The 26,513-nt window shown below is 45.0% G+C and overlaps 1 protein-coding gene across 2 annotated transcripts in view; it reads left to right on the forward strand.

The window, feature by feature from the left end:
• Window positions 1-13,827, forward strand: part of RAB3GAP1 (RAB3 GTPase activating protein catalytic subunit 1) — a 434,305-nt gene extending 420,478 nt beyond the window's left edge. The window contains exon 24 of one of the 2 annotated variants that reach the window (XM_069225057.1): window positions 12,514-13,827. In XM_069225057.1, the coding sequence (XP_069081158.1) occupies window positions 12,514-12,753 (240 nt within the window). In that variant the 3' untranslated portion in view covers window positions 12,754-13,827. Of the gene's footprint in view, window positions 1-5,267; window positions 5,346-12,513 lie in introns of those variants that run through there. The other variant, XM_069225058.1, reaches the window with a different exon arrangement.
• The last annotated feature ends 12,686 nt before the right edge of the window (window positions 13,828-26,513 follow it).

A 26,513-nucleotide genomic window follows, 5' to 3' on the forward strand; every position in this document is an offset into this window, starting at 1 on the left:
ACGGTGCCCCGGTTAAGGTCAGAGTACCCCCCATCTCTTGGCTAGAAAGCCCTGCGGCTGTCTATACCAAGCATTGAGTCTCCACATCAGGCGGGCCCGACTGGTTGCTTACCAAACAAGTGAGTCATTGAAGCATGGTTCCAGACCACTCAGTATAAAGTATACAAACCAGAGGTTCCAGGCAGATCTGATGCTGGAAGAAGAATAAGGTTAATGTGGGACAGGGATTTATGCACTAAAATCCAGGATTCTTTACCCTTCAGGTATTGCAGAGGCAAATGCCATCCAACCGACAGTGCAACGATCTGCTCTCCCTTCAACTGGACATGCCCAGCCCCAGTGTGTCACCCCTAGGGATCTTAATGTTGTTGAAATCCCCAACAATAAAGGTTATTACAGGGGGAGTTGAAGAATCTCTGTTTGCTGCTCCTCAGTGGTATTACACATTAGGGTGGGGGGAACATAAACATTGATGAAGTGGTAAACGCGTCCCTGTAGTGTACCCGCCACCACCACAAACCTTCCCAGGGGGTCCAAGTCCAGTTTTGAGACCACCAGCAGGAATGTTTTTCACACCTATGAAGCCCCTGGTTTGCCCAGTGTGGCAGGCTCTATCGCACTCATAACAGGCCAGGAAAGAACAATCATTATCAAATAAGTGAGTTTTTTGCAAGAGCAGGACTGCAGGGCTGTATCGTTTTGTGAAATGGAGCACTGTCCCTCTTTTAACACGGTCATTTAGGCCATTGATGTTCTGTGTCATCAGTATGTAGGGGACCATTGCATGGCCCCACTTGAACCTGTGTGTATGGTCTGGTCTGTCCAGCCCATGCAAGGGTGATGTGAACATGAAATGTGCCTGTAGTACCCCCCCAGTCATCAATCAAAGAACAACAAAACCAAAGACACCCACTTCCCCGCCGCCTCCCACCCAACACTTCCCCCAACAGGAACATAACTTAGGTGAAAGATTGCTCCCCACACGGACCTGCACCCTCTGACCACATTGAAAAGCGATATTGGTGATGACAGAATTTAGAAACAAAAGAAGATTTGGGAGGACCCTAGGCCTAATCCATCAAATCCACCGACAGGTCTCGGGCTGAGGCCTGGGAGAGCTGTTGTTGAGAGGACAGTAGTCTTTGGGAGCCACACAGCCTCAACGTCATGTCCAGGCCTCCCAGTTTAGAGTCAGAGTCAACCCCAGACCCACGGCAGCTCCATCGTCTCGAATTCCTCGGGTCGGCCAGGAGTCCACTCCACTCCACTCCCCTCACCTCTTGAGGGCCCCTACTCAGGTGGATCCCCCCAGCCCGACACGGATGTGCATTGTTGCCTATTCCCACGCTGTCTCTAGGGTATCAAAGAAAACCGATTTAGAATTGTGGATCACCTTCAGGCGCACTGAGAACATCAGCATGTGCTTCACATTTAAGGAGCAAAGTTTCTCTTTGAACTTATCGAAGAAATTCTGGGCCAGCTGCACCTGTCGTGTATAGTCCAGAAAGATCATAATTTGTTGTGTCCCATGAACAGGATTCCCAGCCTGACTGGCCTCCTTCAAGATGCGATCCCAGTCTCTATACCTGAGTATTTTGGTGATTATCGGATGAGGCCGGCAGCCTGGATGCCAAGGATCAGTGTGCCCACTCTTTCTTAAAGGGAGCGCTCCAGGGTTGCCCCCTGCACTTCCTCTGCAAAATCCACAAAGCGCAAGTTACAACTCCGGGCACGATTCCGTGCCTCCTCAGCCCTTTCCCCCAATTTTTGCATCGCACCCCTCAGTTTCATTACGTTGGCCTGCAACCCCCCCTAACGTTTCCTCCACCACTGAGATTCACTTTTCCACCTCCATCACTCTGTCCGCCACCCTAAGGAGATCTTGCTGCAGGAAGGATACCTCCACCCCACCCTCACGTATCTTTGTCTCCAGTGCCAACCTAGAAGCCTGAATCACCACCAACATGGCATCGGAGTCATCCGCCAGGGAGAGACAGGGGTTCCGGGGGAGCAGCCGGGTCCTGGATACCCTGTGCACTACTTTATATTGGTCAGTCTTGTATTGGCCCTGGGCCCCGGCAGGTTTAACGCTCCCCATGGTGAAGGTGACTCCACTGTGTGGTGAAACATCTGTGCCCCAGTTGCTCAATAAACTCTGGCATGGCCTGGTCACCACTCCAAGACTCCTTTACACCACCAGGCGTAGGTGGGCAGCACATGCAGCCGAAGCTTACTTTCATCATCCTCTACCAGCACTACACAACACAGGCCCCAAGTCACAACCTTCTTTTGCTGCTGGGGGAGATATCCATCTATCCATGAATTCCCAGCAGTCAAAAGGAGGATGAAGAAGGCCGGGGGGAGAAGGCGGAATTATAGGGCTCTTTCCCAGCTGCCCCTCTGTTGTCCAGAAACCCCCAGCTGCACCCTGCCACAGAGTGCTCCTCCCCCAGGCCTCCTGTTTACTTGTCAGGCCTTCAGGGACCGACTTCAATCAGTGCAGACCGAACACAGGGGAGGGGAGGAGGCAGATGAACCCGCGTCAGAATCGTGGCTTAACCACAATACCCTAGGCCACCCCTTCACGGATACTGTAAGGAATCCGGGCCCACTGTATCTCAGTGCGGCCAGGCTTGCTGTACTGTCCAAGGGGAGAGCTGCCCGCTTTTATCCCAGGGTATCCTTGTCTCTTATTGGGCCCCCTGGGGCCAACACCAGTCACTGCCTCTCAGTCCGGGAGAGTGAGAGGAAGAAGAAAATGGGAGCCAGAGCACAGTAGACTGTGGTGCCTCAGCAGTTCCCAGGGGTGCCCCCCTCAACAACCTACAGGAGACTGGGTCCATGGGCAGCACACAGCCCGGTTCTGCCACTCTGCAACCTGGATCACCTCCAGTAGGGCCGACTGTCCTAGAATCGGGGCCTATGTGGCCCGATCCACTGCTTCTTTGGGTAGGAAGCCGCTCAGGTTGCGATGGGGAGCATGAAAAGAAGGGGCAGGGTGCTCAACATCCCCAGGGCCCCCACCACCAAGCACACAGGTTGTCAGCTGCTGCACTGAAGGCCGATTCAGGCCCACACCATCTTGGGCCCTTTGTGTCCTCTCTGCCACAACTACTTCTGGATAAAATCAGCCCCGCTGGTGTCACCACACACTAGAATCATGTTGCACCTTCTGGGGTGTTTCCACTGGCAGGCTCCAACCGACCTATCGAACCTTTCAGTACCAGGATGACTTTGGCTTCGGCGGGGCCAGTGGGAACTCTGGCAAAGAGCAACTGCCACCTTTTCTAATCTTTCTTTTTTTTTTTTTTAAATGTCTGTATGTTAAACTTTGTTAGTTATAAATTAAGCCTTGTGGAAGGAAGACATCATGGCTCTAATAAACTGAAATTTAGTTGATGAACAACTTGGAGCATTTAACAATAGGACAAGGTGAAGTCCGAAACCTGAATGTAACAAGCCTATCTCTTCTAGTCTCAAAACGGATTTAATCGTGGCTTCTGGGTTTTCAAAAATGAATTTGGTATATATACAGGAAGGTCTTGGGAAAAAAAGCATGAATCCTTTTAAGTAAATTATCCTTTTAGTTAATGATAGTAGAAAATATTTTTTGTTTTTTATCAAGAGGTTTTCTAACTTTGGACCGTGTATCCAGATGGGTAAGTTAAAATAACTCATTAATACTGCCAGTAATGACTCCTAAATGTCTCACGCATCCTTTCCTAAATTTGCTCCATTTTTTGTCTTTATATTCAATGATCTGTACCCTTATTTCGGTTTTAGGTTTACTGGTCTTTTAGCCTGAAAACTACAACATTTCTGTGATTTATTCATAATTAGGGTATAAATCTGCTGCATACAAAATTAGGAAGAAAATCTTCAGTATAATGTAAAACTTTTATTGTGAGATCACCTAATTGGAAACCAGTAATAACATTTTTGTTTCGTAGACTAATTGCTTGGGGCTCATTGAATTATGTAAAATGAATAGGGGAAAAAAGAACAGCACTGTTGCATCCTTCTTTCAACATTGAAATAATTTGTTAATGCATTATTAATTATTTGTGTAATTTGATAATCTAGTATATGTTCTAATAATATAAATTCTTGTTGGTCTATACGGATTATTGCACCAAGCAACTCCTGTAACCTTATAGCCGTATTTCTTTTTAATTATCTTGTCTGAGTAATAAAGAAACTGGACGATAAGAGGTTAGGCAGTCTGGGTGTTTACCCGGTTTACAAATTTGTGTTCATATACCTCAAACCATGAGTTGCCTGCACTAAACATGCTAAAAATGTATTTAATCAAGTATAAAACAACCTTCAGAATTAGTTTTTTTTTTTTTTTTAGTGTTCCAAAACGCATCTAGGAGTCCATCAGAACCGGGGCCCTTCCTGATTTCTATGAGTCAGTAGTCAAACCTAGTTCTTCCAGAGTTATATTTTCTATTATCTTTTCCTGGTCACTAGTTATGTAGGGGATCTCTGAATAAATTGATTCCACAACTCCAAATGTTGTTTTTTTTTAGAGGCTGTATACATTTTGCACATTATGCAGTCATTGTATGGACAATGTTGTCTTCCTGAAATGTTCCTCCGGCGGATTTTAATTGCTTAGTTGTATTTTTATTTATTTTTGTTTTAAATTGTCCTGTTAAAATGTGGCCACACTCCTCGCTAAATTATATTCATTTCCTGTTCCCTAGTGCTAGTGCTTAGTTTCTTTGGTTGAGATACTCATTATCAGTTTCTCATATTGAAATGTTTTGTCTTTCAGTGTCTCAAAATACTTCCTGGTTCATCTCATTTTTCTTTTTCCTTTCTTTTGTTCAACTCCTTCCCAAGTTTAAAATAGTGCATTGATTCTGTTTAGTGTGTAGGCTCCACAACATATCTACCCATACCTGCAGCCACATGGTTCACAACAAGAACACCCATATCAGTACTTTGCTTCGTCTCTAAAGGTGACCCAAAGGTTCTGGTCATTTTTTATCATTGGAATTAACAGACGTTTTTTTAAAGTTGACCGGTGCTCTAATAGGTTTAATTTGTTCTGCTTGCAAATCAAAAATGACTGTAAACATCAGCCATTTTAATGAATCTGTTTTGTGTAATTTGGTTACCGGTGTGAAATAGGGATGTATTTATTTGAATGCAGCCGTATAGATACATACGCTTTTTAAAATACGACTTGTTTTCTGTACATCACTTTCAACTTGGCTTTCTTCTATCTTTCACCGTTTCTCTTCTTACCCTTTTCCAAGCTGACTGAATCTTCAGAAGAGGTAAAATTCTCCTTTCTATCTCCCACTTTACACCAGCAATAGTGCACTCCACCTTCCATTGCAGAGGAATAGAGACTAACCATAATTAAATGCTTTTGCCTCCATTGTCATTTTATTTTGCTGATTTACCTGTTAAAGGAACTGCCCCCATTTTCATTGTGGGTCTTTCAAATGAGAAGAACTGGGTTCAATACCTTCAAATACACATTCTTTAGTCGAAATTACCTTAAGTGGTCAATGAATGCCAACGGAAATGATTTGTTAGTAGGAATGTGCATTTTGATTTTTCATTTGAAAAACACGTTTAACATTTTAATAATTATTAACACCAATTTACAAATGTTGACAGTGTAGGATGACTAGTCGTTCAGGTTTGGTGGCATTTATTTTCCACAACGAGATAATCTTAGAAGAACAGATTGATTTTGGAGACACAGGTCATTCCTTTGCTGAACTCCTCAGTGGTCAAGATAGGCTGTCCAATAGAGAATAAGGAAGCCAAAGAAAAGAAATACTCACTAGCTGACTTAGACTGCTGTGTCTGAAGCCTGAAGTATTCCCTGTCGTGATGTAATTTGACCCTTTTGTTTAACATGTAAAAACAGTCTTGGCAACGGTTTCATAATGGGTAGCACTGAAAAAAACGGAGCCCCTCGTGTAGTGTTCCCTACATTGACTCATTAAACTGTCTTGCCATATTTGGTCCACCATGCCGTAGCAGCCAGACTAATCCATTGGGCAGCTTTGGTAACAGAGCATCTTAAAATGTGACTAAATGGGCAATATTGGCAATAATGACACATTATTCAGCCTTTGTGATACTGATCAATTGCGCATTAACCTGATAACGGAAATGGCCACATCTACAGCCATGCAAGTCACCCCATCTGGTGTTCTTAGCAAAGGGTCCGGACAGGTCTTTGGAAGTGTCCGTCTATGAAGGAAAGCTTCTCAAAAACACATATAAATGCTTTTGCTCAGTTGCTACATTAACCTTCAGATTCTTGGACTGGCCGAGAGCTCAGTAAAAACCCATGGCCTTTGTTAGCAAGTAGAGCGGAGGGGCTGAATTGCTGCCTGTGCGTTTAAGCAGCAGGGGGAATGGATAACAGGAGGAGGTGAGTAAAGACCCAGAGCTGGCCGAAGTTAACAAACAGAGAGGATCAGTTCGCGTTCTCCCTCTCCTGCTACACAAACTTTAGGAATCTGTCATTTCAACATGTACTGTATTATATTTGTTGCTCTCTCTTTGGCGTGAGTTACAATTTAGAAAGTGATAGTCCTTCAAAATTAAAAAAGAACAGCCTTCCTCCACATCAGGTATCAATCTTAAGTGCCGTTCCCTCAACTGTGGGCAGTAGTGCCTGGAACTTGCCCTCCCTGCAATTATTGGCCCCTAACGAGGGGAGAATAATCAACACCTCCCGTAAAGAAAATAGAGAGCACTATGGTGCGCAGGAGCATTGGTAAACCAGTATGCTTCACAATTAAATGTATTGGCTTTGGTAGTGTTTTGTAGCCCTGTTGTACTGCAGTGTGATTTGGATTGTGGCTAAAACTAATTTAAGAAAGCGCTATGAGGAGGCTAATTGCATTAGCGCTGGATGCATCATAAGTTTGTACAATTATTTTTAGCCATGCTGCACATTAGTCACACTGGTTTATGCATGGCTAAGAATCTATGCCAAAATCTGCAGTGCCCATGCTGTACAGCTTGAACAGAAGGCAATGACAGAGCCAGCAGTCTTGAAGGTGAGACCTGTTGTCTTTTCCAATGGTCGTTAGGTCTCGGCACAACACCTCTGTCATTCTGAGCAAATCAGTTAATTTCTTCATGTGTAAAAAATAAAAATATGACGCTGGCAAAAAAATCTTATCACATAAAGAAAAGAATTTCTCCCATGTCTTAGTGAAAATATATTTGGAAGCAGATAATATCTTTTGTCACAATAAAAGCATATAATAGTACTGTTTTAGTACCCTGAGAGGAACGTTAAGAGCCGGACAGCCAATCAGACTATATTAGCACCCTTGGAGAACGTCAGGAGCTGGCCAGCCAATCAGAATGCTTATTTTGCAGGATATAACTAAAATGAGCCTCCAGTTCCTCTGGTATGCTGTGGACCCCCCGAGCGCTGCGGGAGCTGTCCCTTACCTAAAAGTTATGTGCAAAAAAGGTTCCATTCGCCCACAGCGCACACTCCTCATTTTTCTACTTTTGGGGGGGGGGGGGCGAGCGACGGGACGTCGCTCTCCGCAAAATCAAAGAGAAGAGCCGGGAAAGCTCTGTGTGAAGTGGCTGCTTCAAAATAGGCTGAAGGAGCTCTGCAGATGACTGGGGCTATCTATTCCTCGACTGCAGCAGCACATCTCCCATGGACCTGGGAAACATGGCACGGCTGTTCAGAATAGTGAAGCATTACAGAATCCTCCGATTAATGTGAAAACTGTTACAGTTTAGAGTAGAGGTCTTTAAACTGAGGCGATTCCCCCCTGAAAGGCCGTGGCTGCATTTCCAGGGGGGCGCAAATGTCTCTACAAGTACTTGTAAATGAAGATGGCCTGTAAACTCAACTTGGTGCATTTCCAGGCTGTCTTAATTTACATGAAATCCTTGAAGTGACTAAAAAATACACGGGGAATCTCATAATGTAAAATAATTTATTTCCATCCGATTTTCTTAACTTGTATTTATTTTTCATAAAAGGTTTCTGTAACATGTACAGTTAACTGAAAGTGAAAAATAAGACAGTTACAGAATATTTTGCACTTTTTAGCCATGTTTGAGGCTTGAGTCTGCGAAAGCGTGCGGTAGCGCATGCGTCTCGCTAACGAGACTCGGTTATCTAAAAAAGGCTTGAAACCCGTCTATTGTTTACCATTTATTGGCTTTGCGTGACACTCTTCTTTACAGCCTTATAACTGGTGAATGCAGGCCAAGAATAATTTCTGTTCCTGTCTGTGGAGCAGGTACAGAGCACTGATTAATTCAAATTAATCAGTGCCCATCCACTGCTCCCGAAGTGATTGAGGTACTTTTTTTTTTAATTTCTAGGGTTCTGCAAACAGAAGGCGTGTGGTTGGCAAAAATGATCCCAGCAGGACAAATAAAATTGCAAAGTTTTATTTTCTGTAGTTAACTTTTAGTTTTAGTTTGCCAGGTCTTCTTTTCTCACTTTGCACTCATGTTTTCTTTTGTTTTTCCTTGTAGGCGCTGTTATCACAATAATCTACCCCACTCCACTCCAGTCCTATCCACCCCACTCCAATCCTAAACAATCCACATCCACCTCATCCCACAACAATCCACCCCAAAAGAAATCCAGTCCTCCCCACTATAAACCAAAACACTCACCCAAATTTCCCTACCTCATATCCTCCCTACCCAGACCACTCCAGTCGTCCCCATTTGGCCCACTAAATCCAAAACAATCTGCCCCGTGCCAGTTCAAAACTTTCTGCCTCACTCCAATCCAAAACAATCTGCCACACTCCAGTCTGCCCTACTGCAACCCCAACCTTCCCCACTCGAATCTGCCCACGCAAATCCAAAACACTCTGCCCCATTCCAGCCTGCCCCACTCCAATAAAAAAAAAATCTGCCCCACTCCAATTCAAAACAATTTGTCCCACTCCAATCCCAATCAATCAGCACTACTCCAGTCTGCCCCACTATCATCCCAAACAATCTGCCCACGCCAATCCAAAACAATCTACCCCACTCCAATTTAAAACAATCTCCCCCTCTCCAATCATCCCCACTCAAATCTCCCCCGCTGCAATCCAAAACCATCTGCCCCACTCCAATCCACCTTACCTCAATCCCATCCACCCCAACCCATTTCATCCCACTCCAGTCCACCCTACTCCAGTTAACTCCTCACCAATCCAGTTAACTCCACACCAATCCAATACAGCCTAGTTGTCTACCCCACTTCAATCCAATCCACCTCACGCTAATCCAGTCCACCCCACTCCAGTCCAATACATTGCATTCCACCCCACTGCAGTCCAATCCACCTCAACCCAGTCCAACCTACTCCACCCAGTCAAATCCTTTTCACTCCAGTCCACCCCACTTCATCCAGTTCACTACAACCCAATCACCCTGCTCGAATCTACCCCACTCAATCCAGTCCATCCCACCTTAATCCACCTCATTTTAATCCACCTCAAATCCATTCCACCCCACCCCATTCCAGTCCAATCCACCCCACTTCATCCAGTTCACTGCAACCCAATCACCCTGCTCAAATCCATCCCCCCCACTACTATCCATCCCACTCCAATCCAGTTCACCTTAATCCACCTCACTCCAGTCCACCTTAATCCACCCCACTCCAATCCACCCACTCCAACTCACCCTACTCCATTCCACCCCACTCCAACAATCCTTCCCACACCAAAATGTCTGCCCCAATCCAATCCACTCCAATCTTATCTATACAACTCCAATTCAACCACTCCAGTCCGTTCCAACCCACTCAAATCCAGTCCACTCCATCCCAATCCACTCCAAAAATCCACTTCACTCCAATCTACCGCAGTACGACCCACCTCAATCCACTTCACACCAATCCACCTTACTCCAGTCCAATCCACTCTACTGGACTCCAGTTCATCCAACTCCAATCCACCCCACTCCCATCCAGTCCACCCCACCCCAATCCACCCACTTCATTTCAGTACTCCCCTCCCAGTGTACCCCACTCCAATCTAATCTACCACACTCCAATCCACCCCAGTCCAGTCCAAACTATTCCAGTCCACCCATCCCACTCTAATCTACCCCATCTAGTCCAGTCCACCCCACTCTAATCAGTGAATCTAATCCACCCCACTCCAGTCCACCCCACCCCAATCAGTGAATCTAATCCACCCGCTCCAGTCTAAGCCACCCCAGTCTGATCCAGTCCACCCCAGCTCAGTCCAATCCACCCCAGACCCATCACTCCAATTCAGTTCACCCATCCTAGCCCAGTCTAAGCCACCCCACTCTAATCCATCTCATCCCATTTTAGTGCACCCCACTCCAATCCACCTCATACAGTCCACGCATCTCACTCTAACCTAATCCAATCCACCCCACTCTAATCCAATCCACCAGACTACGCCAGTACACTCCAACTCACTCTACTCTATTGTACCCCACTCCACACCCCTCCACTCTGACACTGCATTCTACAACACTCTCTGCCACCCAACCACTGAACTCTACTACCTGCTACTCAACAACACTGTACTCTCTTTACTCCACTCCACTCTACTCCAACAAATCCACTCTACAGCACTACTCCCCACTCTACTCTGACACCCCACACCACTAACCTTTAGCTATGCTGAAAAGCAGTCACTTGTGTATAACATGGCAAAACACGTTGCCAAGCCAATAACTCTTGCATAGGTGAGACCTGTTGGCATTGGCAATACTTGTTTGACCCTGCCACCACTACACTCAGGTGGGGGCAGGGTGAAAAACTTGGTTAAAAAGAAGAAAATATTCAAGTGTTTTGTTTTTCACTTAACTGTATTCAAAGTAATGCAGAAACCTTGAATGAAAAATAAATGCAAGTTAAGCTAATCAGATGGAAATTCATTATTTTGCCATGAAATTTCTTTTGGGTAATGTTATCACTGCAGATGCGGGGAAGAGTGACGTGTATTTATAGTGCTATGAGGTCCCAGTCTCGAGCAGAAAGTACTGTGAATATGCAAGTCCTTATTTTAAAATTGTACTATATACAGTATAAGGTAGGCTGCTGCAAAATAATTTGGCATTTTAATTTAAAACTAGGGCTTTCAACGTATATATTTTAGTAACAGGTAAACTGTACCTAATGTAAACATTGGTATATGTGTTTATTAAAAATACACTTTCTAGAACTCATCTTATAACACCCTGACATTAAGTATCAAAAAGAATAACTCATTCTCACCATGAAGCTTCAAATGATTCCATCAATTAATGCCTATACTGGCTCCTAAGCAGCTGTTACATTTAGTGATTAACCAGTTGCAAACATTTGCATTTTTTTCATGTAGCAGGCACTGTGGTGAGAAGCCCTGTGTCTTCCTTAGCTCTCTGTCCCTCCCTGAGCTTAACAGCACTGGAAAGCTTCTTCCCACCCCAAACCGACCCCCCCCTTCACTTTTACGCAGAGGCACTTCAAGGGCCCATGATTACTGTTCAGGGATGGTTGTTTTTTAACAAAAAATATGGGAACTGCTTTTGTAAAATTAAAAATAGCATGTAGGTCTCCATAGATCCCGTCCACTTCGACCTGTTTACATATAGATGTCCTTCAGGGTGAATCAAGAGGGTGACCAGGAAGGGGCCAGCAGGGTCACGTTCAGATGCAGCTCTCTGATTGTCTGGACCACTTGGGCCTCAGAGTAATGGTCCAGGAAAAGGAGGAAAGTAAAGAGATCCTTGAATAGTATGAAAGAGATGACTCAGAGGAAGGGGCACCATTTGGGGGAATGTCATTTTTAGTTTGCAAATGCTAGAGACCCCTTTCTCGGAGATGCCTTGAGGAAGGTTTGGGAATTATTGTGGCTCCTTTTGTTTTTTTTAAGGGCTTTTATTGCAGTGGGTGCTGTTGCATTAGGACCCAAGCCCACAACACCACAATTAAGGGGCCTAGTGTTTTTAGTCAATTTCTATTTTGTTTTGATATCTTTGTACTTTTGTCAGTCTCACATATTGTGTGGATTATGAGCTAAGAAAATAGCCCTGAAATGATCTCCTGTGTGCCGTCCCGGAGTTCAGCCCGGGTCCTCCTGCTCTCCCTATTATTGCCATACATTTTTGAAGGGGGGGCTGACTTCAAAACACTTAGGTTAAGAGGGCTTATAGCAAAAAAGTTCGAAGACCTCTGCCTTAGAGGAAAAGGTGAAGTGGATGCTGAATCTCGTAGTATTAGGGACCTATTTTTATTGTTGAAAAATAAGTTGCCTTTTATGTGGCACTATTATTTAACGCACCTTTTGGACGTAACTTAACTGCAATCAAAGGAGGCGGGAAACCTTTACAAAGGGAGAAATGCAAATCTTCATTGTCACGATCCTGCATGTTGGCAAACACGTAATCCGTGTTTTTGTCTCTTAAGTTTTTGCTTTTTTATTTATTTTTACATCTGATGCTGTGGAGAACCTATAAATCTACATATACATCCATTAGTACTGTAAGTTAACCTTCAGAAATGTTCAATACATTTTCTTTTAGCTTGCAGCAATGATCCCGACTGCTGATGATACTAAGGGGCCAGGTTCTTCTGAGGAGAGAAGACAAAATACAGGAGTTTCAGATTTCCCGCCACCAACAGGACGTGAAATCATTTTAAGGACAACTGTGCCCAGACCAGCACCATATTCTAAAGCCCTGCCACAGCGTATGTACAGTGTTCTTACAAAAGAGGACTTCAGACTTGCCGGTGCTTTTTCGGCGGACACATCGTTCTTCTAAATTAGGGTGTAAATTAAGGTCTCTGTGTTGCCAGTGGTATGGATTCTTCAAGCGCTGCTTTATTGCTGCTGTAATTGATGTCCAATATAATTTAATTGATCGTTTATGCTTTTCTAGAAACTGAAATGCTTGCCTGAATAAATACTCACTTTGGGTCTAGTAGCAATGCAATTGAACCGCTTTTTCAGAACGTTTAATGTATATAAAATGGCAGATAAAAGTGTGTCGCGGAATCATTGTTATTAACAACAATGGTCACTACTTATCTTTAATCCGTTTTTAATTTTTTTTTGCCAGATATGATGTTTGCATAATATTCTTATAAGAAACGGCTCAATAGCTTTTCAGAAATGCGTGTACTTATTCCCAATAGATGAGTTGTATTCTAGGAAAACAAGGCGACCAAACACATTAGGGCCGGTCCCAAGTACAAACTGTATTTTGGAGAGTTCTCTTTTTACTGGTTTATTGACGTGTGCGCCAAGTATAAATTCCACATTAGGCTTACTGCTTTCAAGTTACTAACCATAAGAAAAAAACGGAGTATTGTAATTTAATATTGATGTTTCTTTTCTTTCTGTATGCCATTTTCTTTAAGTAAATGTACACCACTGGGAGCCATCTAGTCAAACAAGCCTGCGTTGACAGAAAATTGCAAATAAAAAAAACAGAAAAGTTCCCTGTTAACAAATTTAGAAAAAATAAATTTAAACTTAAATCTGTTTTGGCTCCCCACAGTCTGCTGGCTAATATATCGCTGGTATTCATTTAAAAGGCTGTCTTTGTTTAAAAGTGACTGCATTTTACATGATTATTTCCTGTTTTGTTCCTGTTATGAATTCATTAAAAAAGTAAATTTTCGGGTGCAAAACGCTTAGAATCTACCATGGGTTTTATCTGTTGTGTAGAACTAGTGTCGGAGTTAAGGTGTAAATTCCTCTTTATGTACAGCATGCATATATTCTGACTAAATGTGTAAAAATGTAAGATTAATAGTCTATAATGTAAATGTAACCCTGTATATTACACATACTGTGCCATCAGTCATTAAATTGTTTAACTTGTGTACTCAAACATTTTGAAACCATTGTCATTTCTATTTTCAAAAGGGTTCAAAAAGCAATCAGCGTCATTGACCTTCCTATTAGTACAACATGAGTTAGTTTATTTACAAAACTAAGCTAATAAAGTGTAATAGAGGAATTCCGAATAAGTAAATGAGCAAACATTTTATAAATACATACTGTTTGTAAATACAATGTTAGTAAAAATTACATTAAGCTTAGAAATTAACAATACAGCCCAGATTTACTAACATTTTGTATTGGGGTGGAGTCATTTTATTTTGGTGCAGCCTCAATGCGAGATCTAGTTTGGGATTTATAAAGCCACATAAGGCCTGATATGCGTGGCTCCATATTTAAAAAAAAAAAAAAAAAAAAAAAGGCACCGCAAGGTGCTGTCTTGCGTAGGTAGGTGTTACATGGGTGTTCGTGTCTATCCACCCATGTATTTTGGTGCAAAACCATATTTATCAAAACCACTAAACATGGATTTGCATCAAAAGGGTGCACCTAAGAAGGAGAAGTATTGTAATTTCTTCTTTTAACTTCCTCTTTACACGTGTGCTGCATTCTGCATACAAAGAGGAATAACCCGCTTAATAATAGTTTTTGTGCAGGAAGGTCGTGCTGCATGGGTGTCTGCATTGGCGCTAAGCAGCTAGAAGTATTCTAGCGCTAGGAGAGTAGAACTACGACATATCTTAGAAGGTATGTTGAATTTCTGCTCTCTCTCCCTTTGACATAACACGTTTACTGCAGCTTCACTTGCTGCGTTGTGTCGGTGATTAGTAATCTGCCCCGTAAACGTTCAAGTGCAACTTAACCTTAACTAAAACAGTTTTTCCAAAACGTCTACCAATGCAGGCCGTTCTTCCCGTGTACACACAGCCTTTAAAAACACTGGTATTAGCTACATCACGTTCCTTTAAGTACATTTGTTATTGTCTATAGAGTACAGAGGGAACTTGTTTTAATGGACATGTAATTGTGTGAAATAGCACACATATGATCTCCATTTTGATCATTATTTAGAGGTTAGAAATTTAATTCATTTTGTCTTTAAAGTGCGCTGTTGGAAATGGCCCTTTCAGCAGGGTTATCCCAAACTTTGTGCCTTTCTCCTATTTTTCTGATCACTTTTTTGTTGGCTTTAGGACTCCGGGCACTTTACCTCTGCCAATCAATGCTAAAGTGCATGCACTCTGTCCCCTAAAATGTGGCATGTTTGCTTTACACCTGTTTGGCATATTTAATTTACCTATCAGTAGCCTTTCAAACCTGTCTCAGGGCTGCCACAGCAGGACCAGCATGTGCAGTTTACTGCCACGTTGACTTGCTGTTTCAAACTACTTGCCAAGGCCTAAACTCCCCTTTTACTACACCTGTTGCCCATTAGGTAGGGGTAGAGTGCTGTGTATGTTAAAGGTAGGACATGTACTTTTATGTAGTGACAAACCGCCTGTTCCATTTTTTACTACTTTGAGGCCTGCTCCGCTCACAGGTTAACATTAGGAATCCCCTTATATATTTTTAAGTAGTAATTTCTGATCTGAAAGGAGTAGCCTTTCCGTGTTTGGTATGTTTGGAATGGTAGTGAGAAATCCTGCTTGCTGGTGTAGTTGGATTTTACCTTACTATTTTAGAAATGTCACTTTTTAAAATTGTGCATTTCTGTGTGCTTATAACTCTGTGCTTTGCAGCCTGACTCCAATCCACGTCTAGGGCAGAGTGACAGGTACCCTTTGTGCATACGTTCCAGACAGCCATAACACAAGAGGGGCTGGGCGTGACAGGAGATACCTCTGCATACTGATAGTCATCCTGGGCTGGGCAAGGGAGAGGTTGTTCACCCCCTACATCTCAATAGGTTGTGTCCTGCCCTAACACAAAGGGCTGATTTACCCCCTACTGGGATGAGAGAGGGTGTGTTACACTTGAAAGGGTTCCTTTAAAGACACACCTTACATCAAAGACATTTTTGAGTATCAGTTCAGGGGCTCTGACCCTATGTTTTTAGAACAATTTTGGAACTGGGACCAAATCTGTGTCAGAAGTGCTGCTTAAAGGACTCCTGTGGAGTGCTCTTCTGATGTCTCACTGCCACCTCCTGATTGCTGGGTGGCCTAAAGGACTCACTGGATTGCTTTTGGTTGCCCTGCTGCCAGCTGCTCCCTGAGTCTGGCGTAACTAGGCACGGCTGTGCTACCAGGAGAAACCACCAGCTGCTTTTCTGCACTAACTTACTGCTTGCTGTTGGCTGGGCTGAAGGAGAAGGGACTGCCACTTTGCAATTTAGGTTAAGTGAGCTGGCCTGCTGCCTGCTTGGGTCTCCAGTGCTCTCCAAGGGCTGTGAGGTTTCTGCTCTACCCCTTGTTTGTAAATATCTCAGGACCTTCAGGGATTTCGTCTGCTGCTGCGCCTGCCCTCCTGCAGAGGCCCGTCCAGTGCGAGCCATTATTCCCACTTGCAGGTGCACAAACGCGCTGCGCTGTGGAGGACAGCATGGCCTGATTGCCAGCATAAACCCACAGTGCTACGGAAGGTAGCGCAGCCCGACCATCAAGTGGGTCCTACGCTTTGTGGTGACCTTAACAGGCCAATGTTACTTTCATGAGCCCTGACTGGGCTCTCATCGAGGGTCCACGTTCTTCAGTGGCAGTGACAGAGTCCTGGTTGGCGGTATCACACCAAAGCTTCTCTCCCATAATCCTGTGGATGTGCTGATGGAGCTACACCGCCGCCCCCTTTGCTGAGCAGTCCCATGCCCCTGATCTGCTGCCGGCACTTCGTGGCTTATTTGATCTACACTCCACGTATCGGATCAGAGACCGGCTGCCCAAGAGTTTGTGCTGCCACTGCTCCGCCATACGTTCACAGCAGCGGCCTCTTTGGTGATTTCACATGCTGGGGCCCCAGGAGAGTCTCCTCGCAATACTGTTATCTTTGGTGTGTAACTTACTTGCCCTGATTAGAGTGGTGGGTTCTGTCTGGCTTAGGTGCAAGCCAAGCCTTCCAGAAACCCCTTTTCTAACATTGGCGATCAGTGGCGAGGATAGGACTTGCATTTGCGTAATACCACAGTGACTCACTGTTGCACCACAAACTCTGCACTTAGACCATTACATGGTATGTTTTGTGATTCTGCTGTTGTCTCATTGATCATTTGTATTTATTACCCCTACGTTATACTTGTGCACCAGGGACTCTAGTTGTTTGCTCTATTAGTATCTGGCCAAAATAAAGACATTTAGTCTTAACAAACTGGTGCGTTACACTTTCGAGGAGATAAAGGGGTCCTGCAGGTAGAGGGGTGAGTAGGGAATCTGACAGGTGGGACCTTCTGAAAACCCTGTACTATTTTGAGATGGGCTGTGGGAAAGCAACTGAGGAAGATGGCCAGAAGGTTGGTGGTTCTGAGGGAGACCCTGAGGAGGACCCCGAGAATGGTGAGGACTCAGAGTGGGAGTGTTTCCCATCCACACCCCTCAAAGGGCAATGACCCTCAGGAAGGTGAGGAGGAGGGAGAAAGTGACTGGAAAGGGATGCCACTAGAGAGTGAGGACCCCATAGAGATGGAGCCCCTTGCTGGGTCTAGTGCACTGTCACCTCCCATACCTGTCCCTTGAGTAGCTCAAGGATAGACAGGCTGAGAGGGACCTGAGGTTGCAGCTGGCTGTGGAGGAGACAAGGCTGGAGGCTGAAAAAGACCTAGTGGAGGTGGGGCGGCAGAGGCTGAAAGCGCCTTCCCCAGGAAAAAGCTTGCTTTTGAGGAAAGGGAATTGACCCATGATCATAGTTTGACTTCTGGACTCCCCAGCGCTGCTGGGGGAGTCCTGTGGTGGCAGCAGTTGTGAATTTAGTGTTAGGAACAACACCCACGAATCCACAAACTTGGGGCCAGATTTTTGGAAAGTGGCACACCATTGTGCAAAGATATTTACATTGAGAGGTGTGATTGGTTATGCGTGGGAAGGTGTCCTTTCCTGCACATAAACAATCACTAATGGCGCTTTGGCACTTCTGTGTGTGCTGCACAATGCAGCACACACAGAAGTGCCAAAGCATCATTTTCGAATCATTTCTGATATTTTGCTCTTTGCAGCACGCAAAGAAAGAACCAAAAACAAGGAGGAATAAAAGTATTCCTCCTTGTTGCACCCTACAAAATTTCATAAATCTGAGGCAGCATCAAAATGCAGTGGGTGTTGCTGTGGCACGCCCACAGCAACACCCATTGCACACCCCTTCCACGCACAGTGCTGCATGGGAAGGGGCTGTGTTTACAAGGTGACGTTAAGCCACAAAAAGTGGCTTAACGCCACCTTGTAAATACGGCTCAGTGCTTAGCGCCACAGGACCGTCATGAAACATGACGCTTCTGTGGCGCTAGGGGCCTACAAATGCGCCCTTAGGTGCCTAGCTTCAAGGAGGGAGATGACATCTGTCAGTGCCTGCAGGAGTATAAGAGGGCTCTGACAGTGCACAGGATCCCTGAGGAGGATTGGGGAACTGGCCTTGGGATTTATATTCCTGGTGATGGGAGGGATGCCCTACTGGTCCTAGAATTGAGGGACAGAGGTACAACCCCATGAAGGAAGTCCTGATTGGAAGGTATGGGTTCACCACTAAACAGTATAATTTGAGGTTCAGGGGCAGCATGAAACTGTCTCACCAGACTGCTTAAAGGACACCTGTAGCCTGCTCTCCTGCTGTGGCCCTGCTGCCTGCCGATTTCTGGGTGGCCTAAGGGACTCACTGGATTGATTTTCTGTTAGTTGCCCTGCTGCCAGCTGCTCCCTGCCTCCGGCCTAACTAGGCACACCTGTGCTACCAGGAGAAACCACCATCCCTACCAACTGCTGTGATGCAATGACCTACAGCCTGCTGTTAGCTGGGCTGGAGGAGTGACTGCCACTTTGCAATTTAGGTTAGGTGAGCTGGCCTGCTGCCTGCTTGGATCTCTAGTGCTCTCCAAGGGCTGGGGTGGGGGGGGGGCTTCAGCTCCACCCATAGTCTGTGAATACCTCTAGATCATCAGATATTTTGATTGCCGCTGTGGCAGCCCGTCCAATGCTAGCCATCATTCCACCTTTCAGGTGCCTATGCACCGCTCTGGAGAACAGCACTGCCTGATCGCCAGCATAAGCCAGCTGTGCTATGTAAGGTAGCGCAGAGGGACTGAAAAGTGGTTCCTGCACTTTGTGATGACTTGATCAGGCCGGTGTTGCTTTCCAAGCCCTGACTGGGCTCTCTCCGAGGGACCTTGTTCTTCAGTAGCAGCGAGAGTCCTGGGTCACTGTATCATGCCAAAGCACCTCCCGGTAGTCAAGTGGGGATGCCAGCCTGAGTGATGCCCGCTTTGCTGAGCAGGCCTGTACCCCACATTTGCTGCCAGCACCCTGCTGCTTGTTTAATCTGTGCCGAGGGCGCAAGATCAAAGACAGGCTTCCCGAGAGTTTGTGCCGTAACAGATGCACCACACATTTGTGGTCAGCTGCCTCTTGTGATTTCACATGCTGGGGCCCAAGGGGGATCTCCCTGCAAAAGACAGGACTGTGCCCCCACTTCCTTACCTTGGGGAGGGACGGGGGCATTTGGAGGAATCACATTTCCAACTAAAAAGGATAGACACGGAGTAGAATTGCATTTAGAAGGCACTTCCAAATATTTTCCGTACTCCACCCCTTTAATTGGAATGCATTGAAACCAGTTTATATTTCCTCCTAGAGTTATGAGACTTTGGCCCTCATGTCTTTGGCAGTAAAAACCCCCTACCACTGTGGCAAAGGCCGCCAAAAGACCGTCGCCGCAGCTACCATCCGTCCACCATAATATCTGGCTGTGGCGGATGGTGGTAAGGTGGAGCTGCTACCACCAGCAGCGCCACACCAGTAGACCGCCGCTAGCCGTATTATGAAAAATAATACGGCCTGACGGTGTTCTGCTGGCGGGCGCTGCTGGCGGTAGCAGCACCCTGACCCGTCCCTGCCAGAAGACCCCCTATATGCAGGTAAGTCGGGTTTCCGACAGCGGAGGAGGTGTCGGGGGGGGGGATGTTGTGTGTGTGTAGGGTGCATGTATGTGTGTGTGTAGTGTTGTTTGCGTGCGTGTACGCATGTGTGAGAATGCCTGTATGCATGGAAATGCAAATGTGTGTAGGTATGAATGTGTGTACGGATGAGTGCGTGAATGAATGGATGCATGCATGTATGTATGCGTGTATGTCTCTGTGAATGAGTGTGTGTCTGCATGTGTGTATGGGGGGGAGCGTGGATGAAGGGGGGAATGAGGGGCCTCCTATCAGTGACAGGGACGGAATTCCCTTTCACTGATAGGGCCTACTGCCATGGTTTTCGTGGTGTTACGAACGCCACGAAAATCATGGTGGTAGACAGCGTCATGATACCGCCGGTGGTAAAATAGCGGCCACCAGGCTGGAGATTCTTAATGTCATAATGTGGCAGTAAATACCGCCAGCCTGTTGGCGGTACTATCGCCACATTATCTCCGACCGCCAGGGTCATAATTACCCCCTGAGTGCTTAAAGTTCACAAGTGTTAACAGTTTCCTATATTTATGTGTATCAAGACTGATTAAATAGGTGTTTTTATTAGGTGACCTCCATCACATTAATTCAAGTCACCTGCAGACTTGTGAAGAGAATGATGAAGAGCTTGGGTTGCAGCTATTTTTGTTAAATCACTTCACAAAAAGAGATTGCATAGCAGTCCTTTTCTTGTAAATCAACTCCCAAAAGGCGCCGCACTTATCGGTCAGTACTCCTACTTACCATTTTATTACACCCCTAGAATACTTCTTTGAGGCGAATCAATGCTCAGTTTCCCTAAGATGATAAGGGGAGGAGGAAATGCAGAAACTCCCCCTTCAAGTTTCGTTACGCCACTGGCCTTTCAGAAAAGGCTTGCTCACATGTACCGCAACGGTATATGATAAAAAAAAAAATACATACCTGATAAGTCACCTCTTTCCCCCTTTCACCCACTTGTTTAAACATTCCCAAAACACCCGGACTTCTAAAACTCCAGGGTCGGACAGACATACATTGCACTTTGCCAGTGCCAGAAAGGCTGGTCTGACAGGGCAGTATGTGGATCAGTTTTTTAGGGTCGAGCCTGCGTTGCATGCGCATGCGTATCGCAGCGAGACGCTTTAGTTATTAGAAAAGGGCTCGGAGACCTGTCGACGTCACGTCAGTGTGTTTCATTGGTTCGTGGGCTTGCCTAGTAAAATCTGCTTGCTTTCATTAGTGGAAGGCATGCACACGTCATGCCTTTTCCGGTGGTTAGCCCTCCTCGAGCGCAGCAACCAAGTACAGAAAACATGCGAGGCTCGCTGTTTTCTGTCGGATCGTGGACTACTTTTTCTCATTTTCCTAGCGCGATTTCATTTGGCAGAAGTCGAGCGCTTTACACAGTTAATTTCACTTTTTCGGGTTACGTACATAAAAGCACTTTTGCCGATAGATGAAAAGTCGGGTTAGGAGTTTACAACGCGATCAGCTCTAACATGAGCAAACGCGAGACCCGTTGCATTGCAAATGCTTGTTTATGGTTCTTTGTTGTCCTGTTTTACGGACTGGTGGGCCGGTTTTACTGTTGATTTCCTTGATATTACCACACACATTGTAAACCAGTTACCGCGTGTCTATACAGGATCAAAACTGCCCAGTTTGTAAATGCGAGCCACTGGTCCAACGGGGTCACTTTTATTTGTGTTCCTGTTTGTTTTTATCCCCGTTTCGATTCTTCCCTCCGCTCATGCCCTCGTCTAAATGCACAGTAAGGAGGGAACTTAGGCAGATACATCTCTTCACAACTGCAAGGATCACCGCACTAGTATTACAGCGTTTCTTTATTGCGCCTAGTATCGAATATTGGTGGTAGATAGTAATGTTAGCCAAATAGCTAATGAAAATCTTGTTCCTTTAATCCGGTGCACAGTTTAAATGCTCGGATACAGGTTCATTTACATAGTAACTGTTGAAAAAAACAGTAAGCAGTTGCCACGAATCATTTAGAAATCTGGTTTATAAGGTCTGAAAATAAAAAAGAACGATATTTGACAATTTTATGTATAAGTTTAAAACACAATGTTGGTCTCAAGCTAAATATTTCACATGAGAGGGAGGGGATATATACACGAGGACAATTCTTCGTTCAGGGCCAGATTTACTAACGTTTTAGGCAACACAAAGCAGCAATGCTGAGCTGCTTTGCCTGAACTGGAGAGAGCAGAAATGCACCATATCCACTGAGATATGGCGCACTTCTGATAGTTCGTTGCGCAGAAGCATTGTGTGCTGCCTAGCACCAACACACACACCCTTGTACCATGGTGCAAAGGTGACTGTGTTTTGGTCAGGATTGTTTTGTGAAGGAAGAAAGGACTTCCTGCGCACACACAATCCGTAGAGGCGTATTCCTCTTTATATGTGTGCTGCGTATTGAAGTACACATAGAAATAGGAAATGACAAGGAAAAATTAAGATTTCTCCTCTTTATGCCTATCCAATTTTGGGATTGTGTCAAATTCCATGGGTGGACGCCCAGGAACACCCACTCTCCACTAATGGAAAGCCTACCACTATTAAATGCAACACTAGCTGCGGCATTGTTTAACTTTTTTTTTTTACAAAGTCAATCAATAAGGGCGAAAACGCCCTTTGTGTAGCTTTGTAAAGACTGTTTAAAGATGTCACAGAAAGCGCAAATCCTTAGTAAATATGCTCCTGAGTCCATAGGCTAGTCCTATATATAAATAGTAACACAAGAACAGCAACACCCATAAGTGATCAGAATGCATTTTGGGTAAGGTAAGTCAGTTACCTTCAGGCTTCCACACAGCTGCCGTTCTTTTATAAAGGCATGTCTCTAAGGCCCCTCGAAAACATAGCTTGAGGATCTAATTGTCCTGGGAGGGATATCCAGTACAATTCCACACTCTCAAGATATGTTCCTTTTCCATTTACAAGGCAGTCCTAATGAAATGTATTTCAGAGTTTATGAAGGTCATCCCAATACCATTGGCTTTCTAGAGCCCTCAACCTCCCTTCCGTGACTAACTAGATTCTATGATTATATGAATTCTTTCCTACAAAAATATTTCCCTTTTTTGCAGTCTAACAATAAAATTAGATTGCATGCGTTTCGGCAGAAACATTTCTACAGAAAAGCCAGTTGTTCTCAACTATGTGTGGCATCACAAGGCCCCCAGCAGTGAAACTGCTTTGCCTAGTGAGTCAGATATATCCAGCCCACAGCGTATGCTGCTTTTCTCCCATCAACAATAGCTTGAAAGAGTATGGCTCGGTGATGGATGGAATGCTTGAATTAATCTCAGGCACTGCCAATCGCTCGGGCAGCATCCCAATCCATATTTTTTTTTGTACATCATGCCACCTCAGTTTGGCCCCAGCCATATGCAAATGAGTCTTACTCTGCTCCTCATGGGAACAGTCCAGCCCGAACTGCCAGGCCAGGTCCTCCCTGAACTGGAACTGGAACTGGAACACAAGTTTTGGACCCAAGGTCAAGACTGATTTGCAAATGGTTGGGTCCAAACTGAGGTGGCATGGTGGGCAAAAAAACAATCAAAGTGCCCTTCCATTTGAACTGTTCTAAATAACGATTAAAACTAGGAGTACATCACCAAAATTATTAAAAACAGACACACAACGGCATAAGAAAGACACCATAGGAAACTTAGAAGGAAACAGAATACAGGGTCATGAATATCTGAAGTAGCAGCTTCAACCCAGTTATCTCTGAAGGCAGCCAGTAATCGACATAAAGGGCCTGATTTAGATTTCGGTGGACAAGTTACTTTGTCACAATGGTGACGGATATCCCGTCCACCGAAATATGAATCACATTTTTTCCTATGGGACTTATATTTCGGTGGGCGAGATATCCGTCACCGTTGTGACAGAGTAACCCGCCCGCCAAAATCTATATCAGGCCCAAAGTCTTCACATTTCTCAAAATCCCCCTCAAAAGTAAAATAGGATATTGTCCATCTCCCTAAAATTGGATTTGAATAAAACAGTCCTACCTAATCCACTGGAACAACGCCCTCCCATCGGTTCAAAGACTGCTTAGCTACCACCTCCTGTTAAGGACCCTTTTTAGTACTGTCCGCCGAATCCCTTAGCTTTATCTTCGACTCGAACCTCAACCTGACTGAACACATTGAGAAGCAAACAAAATCATCACCATAACAGCTACACATGTTAAGGAAAAGGAAAGTCTATTCTTCCAGCAGACGTCAGGACAGAAGTTCACTACTTTGTCATCTTCCGCATCGATGGAGGATATGTTTTTTGACAGGTTACCAAAAAGATTTACTGTGCTTCACAAAGCAACTCTATATGGTGCAGCTCGGAGCATGTCCACACCAAACAAATCGGGCATCACCCCAATCCTTAAGCAGCTACAGTAAATTCCTATTGAGGCTCGCATTCAATTCAATACTGCCTGCACTACCCACAATGCCATACAAACCGCCTCTCTCAAAACATCAAAGACAAACTTGATACCACAGATGGTGAAAGAGCAACTAAAGGAAAAACACTTCCTAGAAAATCCCTAGTAAAATAAAAGCAAAACTGGAAACAAGGTCTTCTCTTACCCGCTCTTAAAATCTGAAGATCTATCCCTTGTGCCATCAGAAGAAACCCAAACCTCTTGTTCTTAAAAAAAAAAAAAAAAAACTCAAGACTCATTTGTTAAAAAAACACTTCTTGCTATAGTCTCTCATTTCATTCAATTCTCTCATCTTTTCTTTATCCTTTCTAAATTGTCTACTGAACATGTTGTTTTCTTTATAATCGATTTTTGTTCTTTATAAAGCACTCCGTTGCCCTCTCCTTAGGTCTGCGCTGTAGGAAAGTATCACCTTTCTGGTATACTTACCCCCACTTTTTACCTGGTGTCAGTATGTTTGGATTGTAGTAATAAAAGCAAAACTGGTAACAAGGTCTTCTCTTGCCTGGGCCCTAAAATATGAAGGTCTATCCCTGGTGCCATCAGAAGAAACCCAAACCTCTTCTCTTTCTGAAAAACCCCTCAAAACTCATTTGTTAAAAAACCCACTTCTTGCTCCATTCTTCCATTTCATTCAGTTCTCTCCACTTTTCTTTATCCTTTCTAAATTGTCTACTGAACACGTTGTTTTCTTTATCATCAATGTTTGTTCTTTATAAAGCACTCCGTTGCCCTCTCCTTATGTCTGTGCTGTAGGAAAGTAGAACCTTTCTGGCATAGCTACCCCAACTTTTTTGCCTGGTGTCATTATGTTTGGACTGTAGTACACTGGGATCCTGCTAACCAGGAACCCAGTGTCGGTGCTCACTCCCCTAAATTTTGTTGTATGGTAACTTTTACACCCACAATTGGCACACTGGTGCACCCACGTAAGTCCCTAGTATATGGTACTCAGGTATCCTGGGCTTTGGTACACCAGGGGTCCCCCATGGGCTGCAGCATGTGTTGTTCCTCCCATGGGGGCCCATGCAAACTGTGACTGCCATTGCAGCCTGGGTGAAATGGTGCATGCACCTTTCACTCCAGGTATGAAGTTTGCCTTATATCATGGTCACTATACTCTGACCCTCTAAGTCACCCCTAATGTAGGCCCTTCAGCCCAAGGGCTGGTTGCATGGTTCTAAGTGCGAGGGCACCCTGCATGAGCAGAGGTGCCCCTACAAACCCCAGACCCCATTTCCTGGACTTTGTAAGTATGGGGAAGCCATCTTAAGATATGTAGTGGACATTGATCAACACGAGTTGTCCAGCTACATAATGGATTCACCGAACATAGGCATGTTTAGTATCAAACATGTTGGAATCATGCAACTACACCAATTCCAGTGCTAGTTGCATGATGCCATGTACTCGGGGTGTTCCCTAGGAGATCTCCCAAACTCTGCCTGTACAGCCTTGAAGGGTCTGCATGCCAGTCCGTGCTGCTGCCGACCCCACACACTGTTCTGCCTTCTGTCTGCTGAGCCTAACTCAGGAAGGGTTAGGCAGAACAAAGGATTTCCTGTAAGATAGAGGTGTGGCTACCTCTTCTTTAGAAATAGGAGTCTCTTGGCTGGGGAGGGGTGCCTGTGAGTGCCACCAGACTGCTTTGAAAGGCACATTTGGTGCCCTCCTTGCATAAACTGGTTTGCACTACTGCAAGAATGCCACCTCCTCCCCTAGAGAGGTGAACAGAGCTCTGCCAGGTGACCACTTGATTCTGCCATCTTGGAAATAAGATGAGTAGAGGCCCCTGGGAGCATCTGACTGGTTAGTCCAACCCCCTTCCTAGGTTACTTAAGGGCTTCTTGAGGGTGAGACCCTAGATTTGTCTGCAAGACTTCAGGAGCCACCTGCAAGTCTCCTCTGTGAGACACTTCTATAACCTGGACACCAGAACTGCTGCTGTTCTTCGCTGGAACCAGAAGCAAGACCGGAACCAGGAGGAGGGCTCCTACTGCAACTTTATTTCCAAGTTCTGCAAAGACTTCTGCAACCCGTGGCCGTGCATCCCCCAGAGTCACTTGGACTCTGCCTGCAGTTAGGAAAGCAAGAAGGAATCTCCCTCTGAGTCACTCCCCTGCATCCGCAGGCACCTCAACGACGACAACCAGCTTGTGGATCCTGCTGTCCCACAGACTCTCCAAGGCTCTGC

This window comes from Pleurodeles waltl, chromosome 3_1 (assembly GCF_031143425.1).
Source record: "Pleurodeles waltl isolate 20211129_DDA chromosome 3_1, aPleWal1.hap1.20221129, whole genome shotgun sequence".
Lineage (NCBI taxonomy): Eukaryota > Metazoa > Chordata > Amphibia > Caudata > Salamandridae > Pleurodeles > Pleurodeles waltl.